At 43.0% G+C, this 26,011-nt stretch overlaps 1 protein-coding gene across 7 annotated transcripts in view; it reads left to right on the top strand.

The window, feature by feature from the left end:
• The window catches only part of SCUBE3 (signal peptide, CUB domain and EGF like domain containing 3), a 114,152-nt gene that overhangs the window by 33,138 nt on the left and 55,003 nt on the right, over nt 1-26,011 (top strand). For 5 of the 7 annotated variants that reach the window (XM_081010045.1, XM_081010044.1, XM_081010042.1 and 2 more), the window contains exon 4: nt 12,970-13,104. In XM_081010045.1, the coding sequence (XP_080866171.1) occupies nt 12,970-13,104 (135 nt within the window). Of the gene's footprint in view, nt 1-12,969; nt 13,105-16,576; nt 16,775-25,782; nt 25,807-26,011 lie in introns of those variants that run through there. The other 2 variants (XM_081010046.1, XM_081010047.1) reach the window with 2 other exon arrangements.

Here is a 26,011-nt window from a genome sequence, read left to right as displayed (position 1 = left end):
CAGTGAAATGCTGCCCCTCCCACCCTCACTGCCCCAGGGTCTCATGTTGAAAGATTGCAATCTCCAAGTTATATATTTCAAACACATTTTTAGGGGAAATTGCTGACAGGGGAGGTAGCTGGCTCTGAATTCTTACTCCCATGCAGTAAATCTGTGAGTGGAGAGCCGCTGATGGGCTGATAGCAGTGTACAAGCCTTGAATGATTTTCTCCCCTTCTGTCCCTTCTCAGCTTAAGGCACTTCCACACCAGGTATTTCTGCACATTTGCAGTGTCCAAAGAACTTTTTTGAGGAGGAGGAAGACACAGTGATATGCTTGAGTTTTATCCCATTTTTCCTCTTCCTGGAATAATCTGATCAGTACTGTATAGATGTGAAAACTCCAAAGATGAGGCTGTTTCAAAATGGAACTGTTCAGTGTTTGGGAGCAGTTTGTTTCTAACGTGTTATGTGATGTTTCTGGAGGGTGATTTCTAATGCCACACTGCCTTGGTTCCTGCTTGGCATAGCTAGGCACACCTGAGCCATTTTATTTCTGGGAGCAGCTGTGGTAAGGTTACCAGAATTTTTTCAATAAATCCGGGGACACTTTTCAACTTCCTACTAAATAGATGGATTTTGTCCGGGGACAGATATGTAAATCTGGGGACTGTCCCCAGGAAACGGGGATGTCTGATAACCTTAAGGTATGTGAAGGTTGTTGCTTCAGAGGTGGCAACCTTGCTCTGTATAGAATTTTATTTTATTTGTTTTTAGTATTGTAATGGGACTTGCATAACATCAGAAAGCATAGCCTGGAATTTATGAATGGCCCCTGTCTAGCTTTCCTCACTTGGTTCTATAACATGAAAGCATTTGAAGGTCATCTGCTCTTCCTTGGTTGATATAACTGCACTGATTTTGGCATAACCTGGATGAGCTGTGTTCCCTTTTGATACTTTGCAAATTCTGCTGGCTTAATTGCCTATTAGTTTAGAACAACCTTGTTCCCACTAAGACCAAAAAAACGACCTTTTTTTAAAAAAAAACCTGAGCACCACGTAAACAAAAATATTTGCTTATAGGCAGAAAATATAATGGAGGAGAGGTTTTTCCCCTGATTTTGAATACAGCCACTTACTGTGTGCTGAGGTAGGAACGATGGGCAGAACTTCATTCTGTATCACAATATGAGAATCAAATGCTGTGATTCCCAGTGCTATACAGTCTTTGTAATAATCTGCAGCTTCCCACAAGGATCATTTAACATCTTTAATGTATCTAAATGTCTAACATCAGTTGCCCCTGCTGCTGTGTGGGAGCTCACCTCTTTTTCCAATTAGCCCTGCTGTGGGCGGATGGGGGGGGCAGGTTTTCCTCCCAGTGTAGAAGCCCCAGGATCCTGCTCTACTGACACAGGGTGAGCCCCACATCTGACCAAACAAATGAGTTAATAGCAAACATGATGAGAATCATAATATGGGGAGGAAGTGTGCAAATAAAGCCCAGGCCAAAACAAACCTCCAGCCTCACTTTGGAGAGCTTGAGTTCGCCTTGATCCGACAGTATGTATGAGCCACACTGTTGTCATTCATTTATAAAAACAAGAGATATCAGTGCTCAGGTTTGCTTGGAAATCACACTGCGACATAGCCTTTCCCCACTCCCCACATCCAGATGCATGGGCATGGTGACTGTGGGAAAGAATTGTTTGTTTTATTGAGACAACTTATATAGCCTGCTATTCCAATGCACTTGCATTGTGCAGGGTGGCTTGCAGGAAATTAAAAACAAAACAACCCCATAAGAAATAAAATCAACAGCATAAAAACAGAAACTAGCTTGGCAGATAAAAACAATTTTAAGCCAAGCATCATTCTACCAGATAAAAATCAAACTGCCAGAAAAGGAAAGTTTTAACCAGTCATAAAAAAATAAATAAGAGGGGTGGGTGTCAGACAGATCTCATGGGGTAAGGTGGATACGACCGCTGAGAAGGCCTTTTTATTTTACTTTTCGGTTCTGTCCAGTTGTGCCTCAGCTATGGCTGGGACATGGAGAAGAACCTCTGCAATAGATCCAAGCCGTTTAGGCAGGCATAGGCAAACTCAGCCCTCCAGATGTTTTGAGACTATAGTTCCCATCATCCCTGACCACTGGTCTTGTTAGCTAGGGATGATGGGAGTTGTAGTCCCAAAACATCTGGAGGGCTGAGTTTGCCTATGCCTGATTTAGGGCTTTAAAGGGAACTAGGGTTGTTTTTATTGTTATTCTGTGCTTCTTACTTGTCCAAGAGTTTCTTGTTCTCTATTGCATGTTCATTCTTATTCACTTGCTACTCCATATACTTGAAATCATCTTCTGGAAGATTTGTGGGTCCGTCCCCCAACTCTGAATGTTCAAATCAGCCTTAAAAACATACCCCCCATTGGTTTTTTAAGATAGGTAGTATAACTAACCATATTTTATCCCCCTACAGACCCATGTGTGTGGGTTAACAGACAAATTAATCAGCCTACCCCTTATGTTTAAAAGCATGGGGCTGAGGAGAGTTTCAATCCCATCTTAAGCAGTTTAATTGAAAGCATAGAAAGAAATAATTGGTTAGGCCGATCACCCCCTTTCATTAACCCGTTTATCAAAGAAACATACTACAGACTGCTGCGGAATAGGTGTAATATGACCCCATGGGTCATATTGCCAACTAACACAAAGCACAGTGCACGTGCTCAGAGGCACTATTTCCCCCTGTTCAGACTATGTGATAAGAAAAATGGGGCTAATTAATCTCAGAAGATTGCAGGGCATTATTTGATTAAGGGCTCATCTATTCCTCTGTTTGCCCCACCATTGCCTTCTGGGGAAACCTGCTGTTTACCTCTGAATCAGATCAAACAGCAGATTGCTGTTTGTTCCAATTCAGTAGTAAAAAGTGTGTTTTCCAAGGGAAAGCTACATGTCAAATGCAAGACCTCCTAGAAAGCATGGGACCAGTGGAAAACTGCTCGGACTCATGCTTTCTAGGCACAGCACAAGTGGAAGTGTGAGTGAGCCTGTATTCTAGTTGTAAAAGCAAAGCTGGTGAATATGCATTCTCCATTAAGAGAGATTGATTCATTTCTGTAGTTTATCACAAGACCTAGAGCAGTGTCCAGACAAGAGGCTAGAATGGCTGGGAGCTTGTTTCTTTTGAGCAAGAGGTACCAACTTCACAGGTTTCAGTGCTGGCACCTGGTGCTAAAAGCAGATTGCTGTGCTGAGTTTAAGAACAACAGCAGCAAACTGTGTTTCCCAGTATACAATTTCCTGTCCACTTAGTCCCTTTGCATTCTTTAGGCTTTCTATGCCAGGTATTGCTTTGACCCACGCATAGGAGTGGGCTTTTGATGTCTTGTAAGTTTGAAAGAGAAGCAAGGGGGAAAGGATAATTCTGGAACTATCTTCAAATCTCCTTGAAGTGGGAAAAATAGGCAGGGCAGATCTCATTCCAATTAGTGTATGTGGGGAAATCGCTAGTGAGCTTATTATGCGAGGATTATTCATGCATAAGCTTTCCATTAAACACAATCCAGTGGATTTGTCGCTCAACCCTAAACTCTACAGTTAAAACATCTGGAACTAGCCAAGGGTGGGGCAATTCTCCTGCTATCTTTTCCTATTATATGGTGAGTTCAAGAAAAGGAAGGGAGGAACAAAGAGAGGCTGAATGGAAGAATAAATATTAAGTCAGATCCATGTTGAATATGGTTTTGGCAGAAGCGACAATGGGGCCAGTTGTCAGTGCACCTGTGGTCTCCCCCCCCCCCCTCTATGGCTCCATATGACACATGCTTTCCAGTTGAACACTTGAAGGAGGAAGAAGAGAAATATTGAATTGGTTCTTTCTTGGGAGGAAAAGTGGCAGATTCACTCTTAGTCTTTTTGCATCTTGTGTAAGGACTGAAGCAGCAACACCACACATTTCAGCCCACAGCGACATATCACTATGGGTTGTTTATGTTTCCTTGGACATTTTATGCTGCATTATTATGAACTAATCCAGTAATTCTGGTTGTTATTTTAAAGATGCTTTTATGGTAATGGTTAACGTGATTTGTGTTCATTTTATGCGGGTTTAATGTTTTAACACACCTTTGGATCAATATGATGATGGGGGTTTCAATTCAAATGGAATCAATCAATCAATCAATCAATCAGTCAGTCAGTCAATGTACAAATGGTTAAATGGCCACCAACTTGATAATGGCTTTAACATGGAATTAGGCAAATGCATGGAGAATAAGGTTATCAATAACTATTGGCTCCAATAGCTGTTGGAGGCACAGTGCCTCTGAATACTGGTCTTTGGGTATCCTAGGCGGGGAGAGTCCAGTTGCACTCAGGTCCTGTTTATGTGCTTCTTGTTTGGCATTATGAGATCAGGATGCTGGCATAAATGGGTCTTTAGTCTGATCTGGCAGGGCTACTCCTATGTTTTTAGGTTCCATGAGACAGAAAGATGATGGAGTACAGATGAAGAACAAGATTCCATCAGGCTTTCCTCTCAGACATGTCATTCCACGCACTGTTTTCATAGTCCAGTTCACTGTACACCAATAAAAATGAAGTTTTCAGTATAAACTAATAGCAATCCAATCACTAATGGGGCACAAAAGTGTACAGCAGTAATGTTCAATGCAATGCTTTAAATGCAGCTTTTAGAAAACTGGTAGCTGCAGACTATACTGCTATCTTTACTCATGACAAACCTGGGTCATTTCCTTCTGGTTTCTGCCTCCTGCAGAGCTGGTTTATTAACAGCTGATTTCAGGGAAGCTGAGTAAGAACTTTGACATTTAAAAACCAAGATCATTAATTTACTTGGCCTTGGCAAGAACATCACTTGGGACTAGTACTGTAGGAATTAAGTGGCTTCTTTCTAGATATTTCTCACATCCATACACTCTTTTTGTACTGTCACCCAGTCAAACCTGTAAATCCATCTTCTGCTTCGTCTGACTTATCAGAGAGACACTAATTTATTCAACATCTTTATCAACGACTTGGATGATGGACTCAAGGGCATCCTGATCAAATTTGCAGATGACACCAAACTGGGAGGGGTGGCTAACACCCCAGAGGACAGGATCACACTTCAAAACGACCTTGACAGATTAGAGAACTGGACAAAAACAAACAAGATGAATTTTAACAGGGAGAAATGTAAAGTATTGCACTTGGGCAAAAAAAATGAGAGGCACAAATACAAGATGGGGGACACCTGGCTTGAGAGCAGTACATGTGAAAAGGATCTAGGAGTCTTGGTTGACCACAAACTTGACATGAGCCAACAGTGTGATGCGGCAGCTAAAAAAGCCAATGCAATTCTGGGCTGCATCAATAGGAGTATAGCATCTAGATCAAGGGAAGTAATAGTGCCACTGTATTCTGCCCTGGTCAGACCTCACCTGGAGTACTGTGTCCAGTTCTGGGCACCACAGTTCAAGAAGGACACTGACAAACTGGAACGTGTCCAGAGGAGGGCAACCAAAATGGTCAAAGGCCTGGAAACGATGCCTTATGAGGAACGGCTAAGGGAGCTGGGCATGTTTAGCCTGGAGAAGAGGAGGTTAAGGGGTGATATGATAGCCATGTTCAAATATATAAAAGGATGTCACATAGAGGAGGGAGAAAGGTTGTTTTCTGCTGCTCCAGAGAAGCGGACACGGAGCAATGGATCCAAACTACAAGAAAGAAGATTCCACCTAAACATTAGGAAGAACTTCCTGACAGTAAGAGCTGTTCGACAGTGGAATTTGCTGCCAAGGAGTGTGGTGGAGTCCCCTTCTTTGGAGGTCTTTAAGCAGAGGCTTGACAACCATATGTCAGGAGTGCTCTGATGGTGTTTCCTGCTTGGCAGGGGGTTGGACTCGATGGCCCTTGTGGTCTCTTCCAGCTCTATGATTCTATGATTCTAATTTCCTCAGCTTGAGGATCTCACCTTTCAAGCAGATGAGAGAAGAGAAAGGTAACTGTGTTCTGTTTATGTTCTGAAAATGCAGCATGGCCTAGTGGTAAGGATGTCAGTGACACAATTGGGAATAAATACATTTTTGGAAGTATGTAAACAATGCCTTCCAATAGCTTAGAAGAGCAAAGTTTAGCTCATAGAACTCAATGGGACTTACATCTGCATAGAACACAAGCTTCTTTTCTTCTGCTCTGGAGGGTAGGACCTGAACCAGTGGATTCAAGTCACAAGAAAGGAGATTCCAATGAAATATCAGGAAGAACTTTCTGACAGTAAGAGCTGTTTGACAGTGGAACAGATTTCCTCGGGAGTTGGTAAACTCTCCTTCCTTGGAGGTTTTAAAGCAGAGGTTGGCTGGCCATCTGTAATGAATGATTCAGTTGAGATGCTTCCATTGCAGGGGGTTGGACTAGATGACCCTCATGGTCCTTCCAACTCAACAATTCTATGATTCTATGAATTGTACATTAAAGGCTGATTTATCATGCTGTTGACTGAGAAGGGAAAGGAAGGACTAATTTTAGGTCAGTAGCTGGGAGAAGCATGAGCTGTTTTAAACCCAAATAGGGAAGCAGAAAATGACTAAATAAGGGGCCTGTAGCTGAGAGAAATGAAAGCCACTTTAACACACTCTAGACAGGAGGACCTATAATGATTGAAAGGTGCAGTCCTAAGCACCCTTTCTAGGGGTAAATTCCATTGAACCAAATGGGATTCACTTTGGAGTAAATGTATTAGGCTGTTGCCCCTGGCTTGTGTGTTGCAAGATTGTTACAGTGAAAAGAAACCTATATTAAGCGTTGAGTGGAACCATTGTTTTGATTCGTCTTCCAGATGATTGTGGAGGAGCTTTGCCCCAGCGGTACTAAAGACTCTATTGTGGAAAGATCTACATAACAGGCTGCGTTCTGTATTTGGCTGCCTTCCTGTTCTGTAATATGGGAGAGAAAAATGTGTAGGTCTGAGGAAGGTATTACAGACTTGCCTCTTCCGAGACTTGTGGAAGTTTTTTTGGAACTTGGTTATTGCTAGAATAAATCCCATTATCATCCTTTTCTTTATCCCTAATAAGATTCCGAGTGACCTTTTGAACCAGAACAGGAATTTGAGCTGTTGTCCAAATCAAAGATGGGGGTCTTTAGTCTTCTGCCTGTCTATGTTGCCTTTAATAAAATAGGCATTAGGTCTGCCGTCTCACTTTAGCTACTGGTTTTAACCAGCATCTTGTCTTTCTTGGGTTGACTTCAGGGAAATTATGGTTTCTTTATCAGTAAGAGTTTTACAGACAGCTATTGGCATTCAGGGGACTTAATGTGCCCAAGATAAAAATCACATTATTGAGAAAACACAGGAGCACACATGATCACAAACACACAGTCCTTTCTGCCTTGTTGAAGCCATCTGACGTAATCTGGCTATGGCTTAATCTAGCTGGAAATATATATATAGCTCCTTCGCACAAATGCATTTGCAGGATGTATGTTTCCCTTGACCTTTTCCACCACAAACTGATTTTCCTTTATATTATTATTTACCTTAAGGTTGTCTCTATTGTATCCGTGGACAGTTTCTCCATTGAACACTGATACTGGCATGGGACACAGTTCTATTTAGAACAAAAGCTGCAAATTGCGTGATCAGGAGAATATTGTCTAGGTTAAATATGAGCAGTGGGAGGCCCTTTTAATACCCAGATCAAATTTTTCCAGTAACCATAGGCACTTGAAACAGCTTTCTAGCTAGCCTCTATTGTCCTAATCGTTTGGACAGGTACAACAACCCTGTGAGGAAGGATTGATCTTACTTCATTTTACAGATGGGACGTTGCCTGAGGCCTCCCAGGAATTCATGGCACGGGTGGTACTTGAATGCTTCTTGTTGGCATTTTGTGAGCTCAGTGCACCCTCTCTTTGTTTACAGATCATTTAATTGTAACAAGATGGGACTTGAAATCAGGCATCCAGGTCCAAGTCTGTCTACTAAACCAGTTGCCTCTGTGCTAATCTTGCCACTAGTCAAAGAATAGTTCAGAAAGGGAAGTCCTATTTGGGCTTTCCCCTCTATGCAGCAATTTGTCTGAAGGGAGAGAGCTGGCTGGCCTCACATCCACCACCACATCCTGCACCACCCTTACCACTGCCATCCTATCACTGCTGGGAATGCCTGTAAAAGGGAGCCTGCTGTATGCCTACCAGTGTCTACCATTAATTAGGAGCTGTTGTCAATTGTGGGCCTTAAGCAACCATTGAGGAAGAAACAGGAGTCAAGCTCAGTAGGCACTATTGCTGCTGTGTAGGCAAAATCCATGGCAGACTGGGAGACCTTTAGCTTCCTTCCAGATCACAGAAGAGCCAATGGCCTTCTGTGGATGCTTTCGCTTGAAGCTTGATGGCTCACCACAGAGGGTGGCAGCACGCAAACCATGGGTCTTTGATTTTAGAGTTGGCAACTTCTGACACAACCTCAGCTTGGATTATGAGTCTTTCTTAGCCCCCAACTACTGATTACTTTGCTATGAGGTTATATGGACAGGTAAAAAGGATATTACTCGTTCTCAGAATATTTGTCCCTGCATAACTGCCACATTTTGTGGTGATTTTCCTTTCTTTCTCAGTTGGTATGAATAATATTTGGTTCTTTATGGATATTTTTGATGGTGGAATGGACTCCCTTGGGAAGTTGTGGACTCTTCTTCCTTGGAGGTTTTTAAGCAGAAGTTGGATGGTCGTCTGTCATGGATGCCTCAGTTGAGATTCCTGCCTTGCCGGGGGTTGAACTTGATGACTCTTGGGGTCCCTTCCAACTCTATGATTCTGTGTTTCAGAATCTGAAAGATCATGAGGCAAGACTCCAAAACACAGTAGTGCTCTTTTAGAACGTTATTATTTGACAAATCATTGAGGAGTTTCTTTTGTTCTAAGCCATTTGCCTATAGTTTATATCTATACATCTTTCCTTTGGCGTCATAAATCTAGACATTGGCTCTGTACACATCATATCTCACATTCGAACCACATTTTCCCCCTCCAAGAATTCTGGACACTATAGTTTATTAAGGGTTGCTGGAAATTGTAATTCTGTGAGTGGTAAACTACAGTGCCCAGAATTCCCGGAGGCAAATAATGTGCTCCAAATGTGCTTTAAAAGAACACTGTGTTGAACAACTTGGTTAAGCAGTCCTTAAAATGTTCATGTTTTGGGATAGAATCTTAATAGTTGGCAACAGTCTGCAAGACGCCATGCATGACAGTGCGTTTGACTTTTCTGTGCATATGAGCTAGTCTGTGTGTTTTAATTAGCCCCTTAGACATTTGTTCAGGTATTCGGGTCTGATCTGAAATTCCTTCTCTCTGCATGCTGTCATCGACCTGCTATTCTGACTTTTCCGGAGTCCGCTCCATGGCCCCACGGCTGATGTCCGAAGGGCTCAACTTTCCACTTAGCTGTTGGGCTTCAAATGCTCGAGTTCACAGGAGGTTTTCTTTGGCACTGGGCCTCTTGCCTTCTGTGTGTGTGTGTGTGTGTGTGTGTGTTGAGAAATGAGTTTGGTTGTATTTCTCTTCTGTTCTATGATAAAGTATGTGAGGGATCCTGAGAGCAAGAAAATGCATCTTTCTCCTGCCTGAGGCACCAGCTCGGCACTCTACTTGGTCATCCATGATAACTTGAAGGAGAAGGTGTGTATTTCTAGCCACCAATATTTCAAAAGATCAGACGTAAAGTGGCAGGCAGATACTGGATAAGCTTTCACAATAGGCTGAACCACTGCTGTGATTAGATCTACATGTTCTGCCGGAAGCTCGTTTAGTTTTGGTTTTCCAAAAAGTATTGGATCAGAGATTATTAGTCAAGAAGGAGACATTGGAGTAATAGCAGCTTACAGAAAATGATAGTTTGTTGGACTGCAGGCAGCAGAAATGACAGTCAGGAAAAAGAGGTACATTAGTCACAATATTAGTAATATGTGAAGTTCTGGTCTTGAAAAGGACAGAGGACAAGCAGGAAGTGGTGAGCAACAATAGTCGGGGGGATGTGAGACATGCCAATAAAAAGTTAAAATAGTTAAGACATTACCTTAGATAAGAGATGAGTAAGAAGAAATGTGATTGAATGATATGAAGTCATAAGTCACTTAGAAAATGTGGCCAGGAACTGGTGGTTAATGCTTTCATGTAAACTGTTGCCAAATTCGTTTGCTGGGTGGGTGTGTAGACACAGCCAACCTGCTGAGAGGCTGCTCCTGAGGGGTGATGCCATTTTGCCACCCTCTGGAATACCTTGGTCAGAAACAATCCAGATCCTTATGATATAGACATTGGAAGCAAACCTCCTAGTGCAACCCCCTCCCCAACAACAACACCCAACAGGAAGAAGCCTTTAGGGTGGCTTCCACTTACTCTCTGAAAGCAATGCCTGCTGGTTCAGAAAAGGTTAGTGCAAATTGTCATTTTAATGTTGACTGACAGCAACACCAGTGTTGGGAGGATGGCTCTGCGGCTCTGCTCCACAACATTGGCCGTTCCTTTTTTAGAAAATAATTTTTATTGAATTTTCAATTTTACAAACGAAACAAACATTTTACATACCATTGAATATGCAGTGACCGCCCTCCCTCTCCTTCCTTGGTTCATTTTACAGTGGTACCTCAGGTTAAGTACTTAATTCGTTCCGGAGGTCCGTTCTTAACCTGAAACTGTTCTTAACCTGAAGCACCACTTTAGCTAATGGGACCTCCTGCTGCCACTGCGCCGCAGGAGCACGATTTCTGTTCTCATCCTGAAGCAAAGTTCTTAACCCGAGGTACTATTTCTGGGTTAGTGGAGTCTGTAACCTGAAGCGTATGTAACCCGAGGTACCACTGTATTTATATTCTCTTCCTGCATATTTTACTAAAACCATTTTTGTCAGTTCCCCATTTTTACATCCCTCAAACAATAATGACACTGTTGATTTTATCTTAATGCTGCCAGCGTTTTCAACTGTGTACAGTTACTTTCCATATAGTCACTAAATATTTTCCACTCTCCTTGCACTGATCTCCTTTCCTTTGTTCCCTTTAATGGCCCATCACCCAGCAATCACCTCATCAGGAAACTGGCCTGGCTTATATTTTAACAGTTGCTGGATCCAGCAGTTAGAAGGGTCTCAACATACAGGCTACTCCCCTCCCCTCCTCCCCGCCCCAAACTCACAACATATCTTTTAGCACCCTGGGCTCTGCCTGCCTAAAGTACTAGTGTAGGGAAGTACACAGCAGTATGTTTTAATCAGGCTAACAAATCTTTAAAGCATTATGCCATGTTTACAGCTTTGTTTTATTAAATCAAAATAGACAAGTGGACAAGAGCTCACAAGAGTGGATTGGGTGTGTGAGGTTCCTTAAAATTAATGAGTTCTGAGGCTTTTCTGCTCCAAATAGCAAAACATCTGTTATGTTCTGGGCCCTTAAAGAAGCCAGAAAGAATGGGAAAGCGGCTCTGCCCAAGATTTTGAAAGTCTGTGTTGCTTAAGGTTCGTGCCTTCTCTGTCAGAAATAAACAACCCCTCCCCTCAAACCAACCCAACTTTTTTCAACTTTTCTTGTAAGTGAAGCCTATTTCCTTCTAGGCAAAACTGTAGAAATGGTGGCTGTTATTTTCTGGTGCTGTGCTGTGTCTTGAGTTACCACCAAGCGATTTTTGGTAACCTTAACACCTTGGCCAGCACAACAGCTGCAAAGGTGCACCAGACCTATGAAAAGTGTGCACTGACCAATCAGGGAAGTCCAGCATGTGTTTGAAAATAAGCCATAGAGCCAAAGAAGTGAATTGTGTGTCTGGCTTGGGCTGAGGTTAATTGCCAGAAGTGACACACACAGAGAGAATCTATTTGCACACAATGTCTTCTCAAAGGAACCTCAGTGAACTTCATTTTTTCCATGTCACCAAATAAAATGAAACCTATGCATTTTCTTTAAGTGTGTGGGGGGGGGGGACAAGAGGGAATGTTAGACCTGGATCTTAGTTTTACAGCAGGTTGCAGTTGAGGTCTAATCCTGGCACAAAGAGGTGAAAGTCAAATGGGCCATAGGGAGGAGACAGGCTGGAGATTAGGCACTTAATCAGGCAAACAGAAGCCATGGTCCAGAGGCATAATCACATGTGGCCCAGTGGCAACATACTGGAGCAGCCAGGTGGGGCAAAGCAAAGGAGTCTTATGTGCTGCTTGGTTCAATGAGTTGCTCACTATGAGGAACTGGCTTCCATGGACAGGTTTTATAAGGTCTGATGTGTCTCTGTTAGCTTGTGAGGTCAGTTGACTGGCAGCTGAAAGTACTTAGCCCAGTAATGCAGCCTAGGGGGTGCCCTTGCCCCACAGACCTTTGGCTGTCTGGCTGAACAAAACACTGAAATGCAATGGGTAAATAATTACTCAGAAAGTGAAATTCAGCAAGAAAACAATGGTGCCATGCGGATGAACAAAATAATGGCAGGGTTTTTTTTGGGGGGGGGGGAACCACTCCCAAGTCTCCACATTTGTTTTTGCCCATCGAAACAGTGTTCTGTAAGGTGTTTATTAATGCTGGTCAGTCACTATGATCAACACCAGAATTTGTAGGGAAGAAGGATTTATAATGCATGGTGTGTCTATTGATAGAGGATGGGGCACCCAGCATTACATGAAAGCGTGTCTAAGAGTGGCACTTACTTTTCCCTGTGGGAAAGGTAAATGAATGTACTCAGGAAGAACACTGGATTTGGGTGTAGCCCTGTTTCCTTGTCCCTGGTGGTCCCAACCACTAAAGATCAAGGCATCTATCTCCATTATCTCCATCCTCTATTCTGTTATTTAACTGTGCTAGAATGTTGGGTCAGTTTAATGGAATATTGGAAACTGCTTTTTATAAAGTGATATGTTTATATACTTTGATGTCTTTCTGTTGTATAAATAGTGTGATGTAAGCATCATACTCTCATTCTCTCCTTTGCTTCCCAAAACAGATGTGGATGAGTGTGCAGAGGGGAATGGTGGCTGCCAGCAAACATGTGTCAACATGATGGGGAGCTACGAGTGCCACTGTCGTGATGGCTTTTTCCTGAGTGATAACCAGCATACCTGCATCCAGCGCCCAGAAGGTTGGTCATTAACACCTTTATTTCCTGCCAGGCATGTCACCCTCTGCCTCTCTATTGGATTTTAAGGTTACATAAATAGATGGATAAACCTCTGTATGGGCATTATGAGATGTCAGATTTGTGTGTGTCTTATTATATGGTTGAGCACACTCTAGCTTACAAGTTGGGCCCTTTCCAATATCACTCCAAACAGTGATGGACTGATAGCATCAAACTGGAAGTCAAGGCCAAAAGGAGGCTGGGGTAGGGTAGCCATTCACTCTGATTTTGCTTCTCTGTCTTGGATTAACAGTGATCATCATAGGGATGGTTCAGTCCCAGTCCCCATATGAACTGCAGGTTTTAATATACTGATTAAAAGCATTCGTCAACCACAAAACTTGGAAATGCCCCGAGTTAACAGCTGATTGTAGTCTTGGTTGGAGAGCCCGGCTCTTTAGCTTAAGCTGCAGAATTCTCGAGACTCTCTGCACTTAATATATCACATGTTGTATTTTGTTTCTTGGATACAGATGTGCTAATAAAAACAAATGCATTTACAGCGTAATGTTAATAATTACTACTAAACCATTTACAACCAGGGCTATTTATATAAAGTGCCAACTTCTTTGGGATATGAGATGTCAGAAATCATGTGCATGTGTTTAAATAATTGTTTTAAAGTTTATTATCGACAGAAATGTAGGATATAAATGTGTGTGTGTGTGTATATATATATATATATATATATATATATATATTACCCATTTTATCATTCACCCTACATTTACACTTGTCTAGCCACATTGGGCACTACAGTAGTGGTGATGCTGTGATGAATATGGGTTATGTTGGAAGCTGGGAGTGGGCAGTCAATTATACACTTGATTCATCTAATGCGAAGTTTGCACTGAACTATTTAGCCCACATTATCAACATAGCAGATTGTTAGTTTGAAATGATACTCATACTGTGCCCACCACAGTCATATCTAATCATTACCATTTCATCATCCATAAGCTTTTTAGAAGAATTATGATTTAGTGTTTTTCCTTAAAGGAAAGAAGAAAGAACAGCTGGATTAGCTATACCTAGTAGCTATACCTAGATTTACATAAAGACCTAGATTTACATAAAGACCTAGATTTACATAAAGTTTTTGGAGTGTTCAAAGCATTTCACACATTTCTGACCCCCATAAAATTTATATATCACTTGATGGTAAGAAACAAAATTCAATGTGGTTGCATCTTGTCATCCTCACAACCACCCTATAAGAAAGATCAGTAAGGGTGTCGCTCTCTTATTGCAGCTGGGGAAACTGAGGCTGAGAGAAAGTGACTTCTATACAGTGGCGTAGCGTGGGGGGTGCCAGGGGGGCCGGCTGCACCGGGCGCAACATGGGCGGGGGGCGCGCTCGCACTAGCAGCTCTCTGCCCCTACTAAAATCCACGGGTTAGGGAGCCCGCGCTCGCTCGGCTTGGCGAGGAGGTCGCGGAAGGGGGAGAGCGAAGCCTTCTGCCGCAGGCAAAAAAAGGAGAGGAAGCCGGGTGGGCGGGCGGGCGGGCTGGCTGGCGGGGGTCTGGCTGCGCCTGCTGCTGCCGGTGCAGGGCAAGGCAAGCAGAGCGAGGAGGAGAGAGAGGGGAAGGGGGGGGAAGCAGCTAGGAAACGCTGCGGTGTGGAGGAGGAATCAATTAAGGAGAGAAAGCGAAAAGCCTTGGAGAAAGGGAAAAAAGGAAAGAAAAGAGGCAGCTCCAGGAGAGCGCGGGGGAAAGAGAAGCCTCGCTGCTGCTGCTGCTTGGGAGAGTAAATTACTGTACTTGCCTTGCCCCGGGTTAGGGGGCGCAAATTATTTGCCTTGCCCCGGGTTAGGGGGCGCAAATTACTTGCCTTGCCCCGGGTGCTGATAACCCACGCTACGCCGCTGCTTCTATAAGGCTGTTTAATGAGTTCATGGAAGAGCTGAGATAAATATCAGGTGTCAAGGCTGACAGCTGTCAGAGGTGAGCCAAGAGCAGGAAACTTTGCGTTGAACCAGGGTGTCAAAGCCAAAGGCCAGGGCCAGGAGTTAGCACAGAAGCACACCAGAGCCAGGATGCCCTTGCTGCTCATGCAAGATCCCAGCCCAAACGGGAAGTCTTCCTAACCTTTCTTGTTCAGGAGGGCCCAAAGCCCAGCCTGGGTGAATGAAGCCAGTCTAGAACAGGCTTCCTCAACCTTGGCCCTCCAGATGTTTTGGACTACAATTCCCATTATCCCTGACCACTGGTCCTGCTAGCTAGGGATCATGGGAGTTGTAGGCCAAAAACATCTGGAGGGCTGAGGTTGAGGAAGCCTGGTCTAGAACCTGGTAATACTTCACTGCCAGAAACAACTGCCAGCTGCAGTTCTGATAGTTCACTGCTTGGGGCAACTGCCTGCAGAACAAACAGTTCTCAGTTGTTAGCTCTGACAGCTCTCTGATATGTAGTTCAGTCTCATAGCCATTCTGCTAGATAAGCTCTATGCAAGCAGAGCAGAAGACTCCAACATCAGCTTTGTCAGGAACAGGCTCATCTATGTTTGATGTTGACGGTCAGGCTTAGTTTTGTTGGAGACTATGTCAGTTAGAGAAGCTGCGGCAAAACCAAACAAGCTTTTTGATGCAAGCATCAAAGACCTTTCAAAAGCCTGTGAAACTCTAATGCCAAGTAGTGGCAGCTAATGCATATCCCTAACAATTTACCGAAGTAAAAGAGGGAAATATCTTGCCACAACAACCCACAGGACTCGCCTTTTCTTGTCATTTCTTGTGTCTTGGTTTTACCACCTCATCTTTGGCATTTATTTTCAGTTGCTTGGAATAACCTCTAAGAAAAGCTAAAAAGCCAAGAAAGAAAGAGTTATTGTTTTTGCCATGAAATTTGCAGTCTCCAGCTGGCACAGGATTCTGTTTTGATTTGTCTGTCCCCCTCAATCCCTGCTTTAGCCACAATAGTTTATTGAGGTAACTTTTTTCTTTGGAGTTTCTGTGCACCTGGCATAATTCAAAATGTTCTGAATTGACTGAACCATGATCTCCGGCATTGTAATCCCAGATCTGACTCCTGCTTCCTAATGATTAGAGTGGGGGGGGGGAACCTGTGGCCCACCAGATGTTGCTGTTGTTAGACTCCAATTCTCATCAGCCCCCAGCTAGTGTTGCCAGTGGTCAGGGATTGTGGGAGTTGCAACCCAACAACATCTGGAGTGCCACAAGTTCCCAGCCCTTGGATTGTTTTGTTTTCTTAATGACTTTCTTGCTAATTATTGACAATTCTCTTCTGCCTTGCGCAGGCAAGGGATAGCGAAAGTGCTTTTGTTCATGTGACGAGCTGATTTCATTTACATATGTAATTTCTAATGCAACATAATTGCCCTTTGAGCATATGTATTTGTTGTCTTCTGGGCAAGATAACAAGGTCAGCAAGGTTGTGATCCATAAGAAGCAAACAGTAATCCTCAACTCTTGCAGTAGAGTAAGGAGAGGAATTTCCCTCAAATGGAACGCATTAATAGTGCTGTATCAGGCTGTGGTAAAAGAAATTGTCCTCATGGGAAAAATGATCTAATTAGAAGGAAGAGAACCTTCCATACGAGATATAATTCAAAGATACAAACCTATCATAGGTTCAGGGAAGACGATGGTTTGCCATGATGACGTGCAAATGAGGTCAATGGCTTGCTTCAATTTTCTCTTTATTTTATTTTTGGACTCTCTCAAGCTCACCCCTTTTTTATCCTCTTCCTCTGAGTAATTTGACTGTTCTTTGGCCTACAATATTTCTGATGGTATCCTCACAAAATCCAGCTGTCTGTTCCCTCCTCCTTTCAGATTTTCATATAGCTACTTCTGTTTACATGCCTGATCATTGTCTTAAACGTTAGAAGTATAGTGTTTCTCACTTTTATTTCTTTGTTGTCTCTGAGTTATCAGCTGTCCAGTCTAGGCATTGCCTTTAATGCTTCTCTTTCTTTCCCAGCTCACAATACTGTTTGCAAGATTCCCCCCTTTAATACTTCTCAGATTTGTCCTCTTACCTGCTGATTCTACCATAACCCTTTTTCAGACTCTCATTCTGTCTTGTGTTGATTAATTGTTGATGAGTAAGTAATGTTTTGCTTACTGGTCTTCCTGCCTCTCAGCTACTTTGAGAATAATTATTTTGAGAAATATTTTTTTGCAGTTGCATCGTGGTATATATTTATACTCTTCTTTTTCGGGTTTTCTTTATTGTTCTTTATACAGTTTAAACTTCTTCTAACCTTTAAATCTCTTTGTGATCTTGCCCCATATCTGTTCTGTTCCTCGGTTCCTCCATTTATCAAATACTAATCTTTTTGCTAAACTTCCACACCCCTCTGCTGTTACCCATCTGTGCTGTTCGTTATGCGTAGCATTTTCTGCCTTTGATATTCAGTTGTCCTCCTCATTGTCCTACTTTAAGAAAAAGATTTCTCTCTCTTTTATTTCTTCCTTAGATCCCTCTGATTTTTTAAAAGAATCACTTTTATCAATTAATTACTGAAGAGGTGTTGTTGTGTTGCTGTAACTCTTTTGCTTCACACACAGCACATGCAATTCCCCACTCCCTCTACATTTCCTTGGCTTTCGCCTCATATGTGAGCCCGTGGGCAGATCAATAAATCACGGCATATGGCAGATTCTGATTCTCAGGTTATGATGAGTTCAGTCACATTAAGCAGATATGCCTGGTTTTATTCTACTCTTGCTGGTCATTGACCGTATTAAAGATACTTGAATTTTTATTCTACTGTCCTGCTCCCTGTGAGACCAAAGAGAAAAGAAGGAGAAACTGGAGAAAAGCAATGGAGAAGCTGGCTGAAATTACTGGAGACTGAAGAGATAGGCTGACTCAGGCACCCATTCTCAGAGTCTCCCTTTCCTTATAAGTTAGTTGTTTTTTAAATTATTATTTTTTGTCAGAATGGTTATTGACATAGCACATAAAATTGCAGTAAGAATGATAAGTGTAATATATAAAAATAGAAAAATAAAATGAGAATACAGAGGGGAGGGGAAAACCAGGAGAGAGTGCAATGTTGTATACAATTGTCACATATAAGAAGAAAAAGGTGAGTCAATTTAGTTCTCAATAAAGCCTCTCCACTTATTTATCTGTAAAGCAGGAGTTTTAGTGGGAGAAAAACGTATAGAGTGGTATACCTCTGGATACGAACGGGATCCATTCCGGAGCCCCGTTCGCATCCTGAAGTAAACGTAAGATGTGACTGCTCATGTGCGGGTCACATTTCGCCGCTTCTGTGCATGCTCGTGACGTCATTTTGAGCGTCTGCGCATGCGCAAACAGTGAAACCCGGAAGTAACTCGCTCCGTTACTTCCGGGTCGCCGCGGAGCGCAACCCGAAAATACTTAACTTGAAGCTACTTCGACTCGAGGTATGACTGTACCAATTAAAATAAAAGTCATCTATTTTTGATGAACCATTAAGGGCTATCTGTTGTATGTCAGGTGTTCTGAAGTGCAATGTCCCATACTTTTGCTACCCGCCTCTGTTGGGAAGCAGGTGAGTCGGATTTCCAATGGGAAACCACTGGCATTCTGGCTGTGGCAAGAAGCATAAACAGAGATTTATGCATAATGGGTGAATTGGTACCACACGACAAGGATAGGAGCACTAGGAGGTGATGGTGGAAATAGTGTCAAAAATTGGGGTCCAGAATCTCTGAACTATGCAGCAATTCCACCACATGTAAAGCAATGTTCCAATGTTTCCACAACCCCACCAACATAAATTAGAGTAACCTTTGCCAATTTTTGACAGGTGGAGTGGAGTCCAAATGCCATCATAACACTGTTTTCAGTGTGACTTCCTGTATTCTTACAGAAATCATTTTAAGTGGGGGTTTGGACCACAACTCTTCCCACAGTTGTTCCTCTATTGTGAAACCCAGGTCACTCTCCCATACTAATCATAGCCCCTGAAAAGAGCCTGATTCCATGCTAAGTAAAATTCTGTATAAAGTGGTACCTCTAGCTGCGTTCCACTCTTGTTATGGACTTTCAGCTTACGAACGCGGCAAACCCGAAAGTGTTTACTTCTGGGTTCAGCATGTGCGCATGCACAAAAGTGATTTGCATGCTTCGTGCATGTGCAGAAGTGCTTGATCGCACTGTGCACATGTTGGAAGAGGCGCTCTAGTTGCTGACCTTTCGGGGTGCAAATGGCACCCCGGAACGGATTAAGTCCACAACTAGAGGTACCACTGTATATTGGAAGCCATGCTCTTTTTACTTGAGGTAGCATTAAGACAAAGTGATTCATAGAGCGTCAGGGAATAGTGACCTTCTCCTTTGCTCAGCAAGAGCTAGGCAAAAGAGTAGACCTGAGTTAGTTGGAGCCAGTTGTGCAGGGTATCATTTAGTTTTTCCTTTAATGAAGTTGCTGAAATAGGACAACCATTAGGCAGAATATCTTTGATCCTACATATTCCCTTTAGTTCCCAACATCAATACTGGAGGTATTTGTCATTAAAACAGAATGCTGAATGGTCCAGAATGGGTGTTAATGTTTTAAAATAACATTATAGCATTATTGTGTTATAGCACTATACTCTTTCTTTCTTTCTTTTGAAGTGTATTAGTGCTAATTAAAAGATTATGTGAGGGGAAAACCTGGTTCATAATATGGCATCCACTGCAAAGGGTTATAATGAATGTTTGTTGAGCTATGGTAGGTTTAGTTTCTCAGTATGTCATTGCCTTTGTCAAAACCACATGACTTTAAAAAGAGTAATGCTAAAGGCATGGAGATTGTGCTGTTTTGAAAAAGCCAGACTTTCTACCACTGGAGAGATGGGATAACCACAGGATGAGAATGCTCAGATGGTGAAGTTGTGTAGATGCCCTGTAAAAAGTGAATCCACGAAGCCTGGCAGTTCCACCTAAAGTGGAAGCACCCTTTGTTTTACTACATTCAGGATGGGAAAGAATGTGTCCAGCTGATCATTTAAATCTTAAATCTTCCACTGGTAGTTGCTGATATAACAGTGTTGTTGTTTCAGGTCCCATTCAGATATCTAGAGTCAGCCAGTTTCTGTTGAACTTTCTATGGACCTTACATGAAATTATAAGCCTTTGACCTTCTCTAGACTTCATCTCCAAATCTTATGAGCGGTCAGTGTTTGCTACCCTCTCTTGGAACTCAGGTATGTCTGGCTAGGCTCTGGTGAACTTAGTCTAGTAGTGAGCCATTGGCTTAACTATTTGTCCCAGGAGGCAGTTCTGCTGCTCAGTTTTGCAGTGCTGGAGCTGCCGATTGTTTGCACTCATCTGTATGTGGATATTGAAAGTTCACTAGAAATGAGCACCATGTTCTCTATTATGATTTGTGAATAAATTTCTCTCTCTGACATACCACCATTCCTCCTTAGTGCTGCCATGGATGCTCAGTCTATCTTTCCTGTTTTTGCTTTCAAAGTAAGACTGCCAGAAAGGGGGAGGTGTTGGTTAAAGTCTGCAGTGGCAGCAGTTTTTACAATGTAAACTGATCATAAACTGCTCCTTCTCAGAAACTGAAGCAAGCTCTTCCAAAACTCATTTCATGCATCTAGCTGGATAGCTATGAGATGGAAACAGACTTGATTTTAATGACTCAGGCTGGATTCAAACCAGTAACTTAGAATTGGAGGCGCTATTATTTCTTACTCATTCCCCTTCCAAACATAGTGTTGGTTTTAGGTGTTTTCAACCCTAGTTTTGTGAACCGCTGGGCCTCTTCGTGTTTCTTCGTCCAACCCCTGCACTCTACAATGAACTCCATCCATGTTGCCTCTCTGTAGTCTTTTGCAGTGCTTTGAAAGGGGGTTTGTGTAGTTTTTATAGTCTGCTTGAATTGATGCACAGTCTTGTCACAGATACTCTAGAAAGCATTCTTGCTTTTTCTATTGATGCTTCCTCCATACTCGAAAATATTGCAGATAAGCTTCCTTTGTGCTGCAGCACTGAATACAGGAAGCCACTGCGCAGAGGTCCCCTCAGTAGAATTAGGGAGATTGTGTTGCATAAGGTTTGGAGCTGCTTCTCTGGGTTTGGGTGTGTGACCCAGTCTAGCTTTCATGCCTTTTGTTCTGCATGTTCTACACACATGTAAATGGCCAATTGCAAAAGAAATCCAACATGGTCAAACATTTGATTTCAAATGATGAAACATATGGAACTCGTCCACAGTAGGCAGTGATGGCCACCAACATGGATGGCTTTAAAAGAGGATTAGACAGACATTCATGTAGGGATAATGCTATCAACAGCTACAAGCCACATTGGCTGTCTTCTGCTTCCACATTTAGAGGTGGCATGCCTCTGAATAATAGCTGCTGGAAATCATAGGTGGGCAGAGTGCTTGTCTTGCTTGTATCCGGTTGGCCGCTGTGAGAACAGGATACTCAACTCTATGGGGGCATTGGCCTAACCCAGCAAGTCAGCATTTCTTCTGACATTGTCTCATTGCATCAAAGACTTTGGGTTATATTAAACACAGCATTAAAGTGATTGTTCTATCAGCACAAGGATTTCTCTTTGTTCAGCAGAACATTTCCCCCTTCTCCCACCACCTTCCAGAGCAGATTTAGGGACATGGGGTGGTGGGGAGATTGGGGCGGGGGAGACCTGTTGTGATAGTGGTCATCCTTGTGCAGTTAGCTGAATACTGCCCTTTCTCAGCTCCTTGTATCTTCAAGGAATGGAGAAATAGATAGAGGTTGAACAGTTAAACTGAGGAGAACTGATCCATGAATAGCTTTCATGCAGAAAAACCTTCTGACCGTTAACATGTCCCTATCCTCATTAAATGCACCTTGTTTACCAGAGGGGATCTTTCTTGGGTTTCCCTCCCCACCTCAGGACCCCTCAGCGTTGTTGTTGCTGGCCCATCCTCTACCAGTATCTGCCCTGAAGTCAAGTAGTTTTTTGGCTCGGTTTTGGCACTCTGTGCCGACAGCACCTCCAAGCAAGCTTGAGATTATACCCTGGGTAGACTGTAAAATAGTCAGACAACTGTTGTGGTTGCATCAATTCCCCTCTTGATGCTATAAAATGGCGTGAGAAACCCTGCGCTTTCTATGTAGTTTTTCCCAGAGGGAGCCAACCAGCAGCTGCTTGCTTGGATACTCATGCTCAAAATGAGATGCTTCTGAGGGAACGCGCCAGAGTATTCTGCGTGCAATCTCTTACTGGAATCACGCTGTGTGTGACCACACTAGCTGTCTCCATTCCTCCTGTCTGCCTGTGGATTTTGTTAAATAATATTTAATATCCGTCGAGTGTTATATTCAGTGTCCACAGAACCCAGCTTTTAGAGCTGAGGTTCTGGCAACTTTTTCTTGTCTGCAATAGTAGTGGGATAGCGAGGCTGTGGGTATCATCAGATCCTTGGTTTTCCAGTTGTGATGGAGCCAAAGAGCTCAGGTAGGGACGGCAGGGGGAGGAAAATATTCAGCAATTGGTTGGTTCTGAAAAAGCTTTAGCATAAAATAGGGAAGGAAGTAGGGAAGCGTGTGAGAGAATGTAAGGTATTGGGAGAGCAAAGCAACTGTAGACAGAAAAAAACCAAGATAATAAAAAAAACTGTTTCCCCAGATGCCTATCCTAGTTATTTCTCCTTGCTTATTCTTCGGTTGCTGATCCTGGACAGTGAGTATTTCATAAACTATGTTTTAGCATATTTGTGGGACTGAGTCCCATAAAACCCTGTTCATTTTCCAGGCCATGTGCAGCAGTAGCAAACTTCTGCTGGTACTGGTCCTTCTCAACCACTAGCTCCCCTGTCCCTTGGCAATGTCTGTAACATGCTCTGATTGTGTACATGGTTAGGCCTATAATGACAGCCACAGTTTCCCTCTGCACACACACACACACACACACACTGCGCTATACTTTCATATTACCAGTAAACAGTCACATAGACTGAATTAATTTCTGGTTATAGTTCTAGCGGACAGGGCCTAATGTGTTGTGCTGGCCTTTGTTAGCCAATAAATATTTTTGTATTGGTGCATTTATTTTTGTGTGATATGCTTATAAAAACAGTGTGAAGAGGAAGTGAGGCACATGCTGCATTTCACAATCTGTCACTATTTCTGCTCTACTTTCAGACTTGTCTACACAAAAGCTTTTGCATAATCTGGGAAAACCATGATTACGTACTTGCACCTCTGTTTTCCTATAGGGTTGAGACTTCACTATTTACTGTACTATGCTTCAAAAAACATATCATAAGTGATTCATTCCAAAGACAAACATAAAGAGAGCCAGCAGTAAGTGGCAAATTGTGATTTCCTACACATTTTCCTAAATCCTTGTTCCAAGCATCTCTAAATCAGCAGCAGTTGTGCTTATCGCAACCTTGCTCTGAGCATCCACTTTGCAATGTGTGACGCAGAACCCTCTTCATGTCCTAATACTACCACACGGCATGCTTTACGCACGCTTTTATTTGGGCAGAAGTCCCATTCTCTCTTCCTTGCCATTGTTTTGTCCCTCCTCCTTCATTAGTAGTTAAGGTCCTTGCATAGAAAAAGACCCATGAAATGTCCATGATGGGTAGTGTTTAGTGGGGAAGGCTTACATGCTTCCTTAAGATGCTTAATGTCAAATGCCTCCAGATTTGAAATCCAAGCTGTGCATATATTGTTCACTAGAGCAGTGGCTAACGAATGATGGGTCTTGTTTAAGGGGTTGCTTAATGTGCTTCTGTCAGCAGTTCTTTGGCAGGAGAGGGGTTGCAAGCACAGAGAGCTCTGCCCTCTCCTGCTACGAGATGCATTAGACTGCCAAGAATAATAGCAGTGGCGAGGAATGAAACAGATCCGAATTGCTGCCGACAACTTTCAGAAGTCTGTCTGGGTTGGTGCTACAGCTCTCTCCATGAAACATGAGTTCCAATATGACTTTTTAAAAATGCAAATTGCAGGCTCAGGGTTGCTGGTCTGGATTAGGAACTCAGCAGGTGGCAAAGGGTTAAAGCCGCCTGCCCTCCTCTCGCATTGCTAGGTTCCAGGTGGGTGGAGCCCTTGCTGACAATTTGTGAAGGCCAAAACTGTATACATACTCGAGAGCAGAACCGTACAGTTAGGATCAGATGTAGTTTGACCCTGCGTGATGCCTGCGCCCTGTTATGTGGAAAACAGCTCCATTTGTTCAGCTGCTGCTGCATCTACTGGTTTAGGTTTTCAGTATAAGAGAAGAATTCATAGTCCTCCTCCATGAATTAATATGCTGTTTCTTCTTTTCAGGCTTCAACATCAGCCTTGTACAACAAGGCAAGCAGACAGACCCAATCCCTGTGGCTCCTAGTCTGTTTCAGCCCTTCCAGGCCATGAGATAGGGGGCATGGCCCTCCTGGCTCTGGTTTCTGCTTGTGGTGGGTGGCCGACATGGAGAGATGGATGCTAAAACTCGGAACTCAGCGGTCCTCCGTGCCAGAGCAAAGCACAAACAATCCAGGGGCATGAGTCAGCAGCAGCACCCTGTTTTGTTTGCAGCTTGGATGGGCCAGACAGCAGTGTCTGTAGCTAATGCTGCCTCTGGCAGATTTACAGCACAGAGAGAGCCTGAGAGACTTTTGACCCCTCTTGGGGCCTTAGTTGGCTGTCTGCCTACAGCATCATTGAAGAATAGAACTAGGGATATGGAAGGAGAGGCTAACTAGGGTACTGGGCAACTGGAAGGATGAAGGGAAGAGGTTGGTCAGTAGGGATGGCTGGAACAATCTAATTGAAGAGAAAGTTTGCTGTTTTGATGTGGGATTTATAATGCGAAAGGTTGGAGGACGCTCAGTTTTGGGCACAATGGAGCAGTGGCAGTGGAGTGAAATGGCAGGGAATGCAGTGTTAAGTGGTGATCATCTCCATAAAACATACAATTCAGCCTAGATTTTTCATCTAGTAAAAGTATGAACAATAAAATATCCATACTGTAGCACATTTTACTGAAATTGAGACTGAGGCTGTGCCTGTATTTAGCATGAAACTTACTGGTACTTTTCAGAAAAGCTTTTTGGTGGTAATCTGCTGATCTCAAATAACTTATTCTTCATTATTTGGTATCTTGAGACTTTGAAGTTAGTAAGATGCTTTACTCTGCTTAGTATTATATTTTTCTTTTACTATGTGCATTGTATATATTTTTAATTTGTATATGTTCAATGAACTGTGGCCTAGATTGCTGTTGAAACAATTGGGAACCAGAGGTTTTTACTTTTCCGTAGTACATTTTCCCCGTATACTTTAATTTCTACCCAGAGATAGATTTTCAGAAGCTGGCTGGCCAGCCCCTTGAGCCAGGGCTTTCTTGTATTTAATAATGGGTGCTTCCAGACAGCTCACATTAACGCAATCAGTGTGCTGTTTCAGTACACCCAAGCCTTCCATGCTAGGCATGCAAGGAACTTCAGCCACATGGCTGCTGCCACGGACTAGTGTCTGGGTCAGGTGTGGGGTGTGCAGTCTAGTCTTCTTGCTGTGAATAGGAAAAGATACTTTACTTTCCACATAACACATCTGTGGCGTTTGCCCCCTAGGATGTGTCAGTGAAAGGGTTAAAATGGGTGTGATGTGATTGGTCAATGAGAATGCAAGGGGGGAGTAAAAGATAGAGTGGGAGGTTTTGAAAAGTCAGTTGAGGTCTGGGGTTGACAGTTGAGGATTGGGAGTTGGGAGTTGAGGTTTGTCAGTTGGGAGTTGAGGCTTGGGTGTTGGAGAAGGAAGAGGGAGGCTTAGGTGTGGGCTGGTTGAGTGGTATTGTGAGAGGAATTGTTAGGGAGTTAGTTAGATAGCTGGAATAATCCGTTTGAAGTTGTAGGAACTAAGATTTAAGAAACCGACAAGAGAAAAATAAACCGAAACCATACGCTTATTCCTGCACTTAAA

Source organism: Podarcis pityusensis (assembly GCF_964106645.2).
Source record: "Podarcis pityusensis genome assembly, chromosome: 6".
Classification (NCBI taxonomy): Eukaryota; Metazoa; Chordata; class Lepidosauria; order Squamata; family Lacertidae; genus Podarcis; species Podarcis pityusensis.
This window is presented reverse-complemented; position numbering and strand designations above follow the sequence as displayed.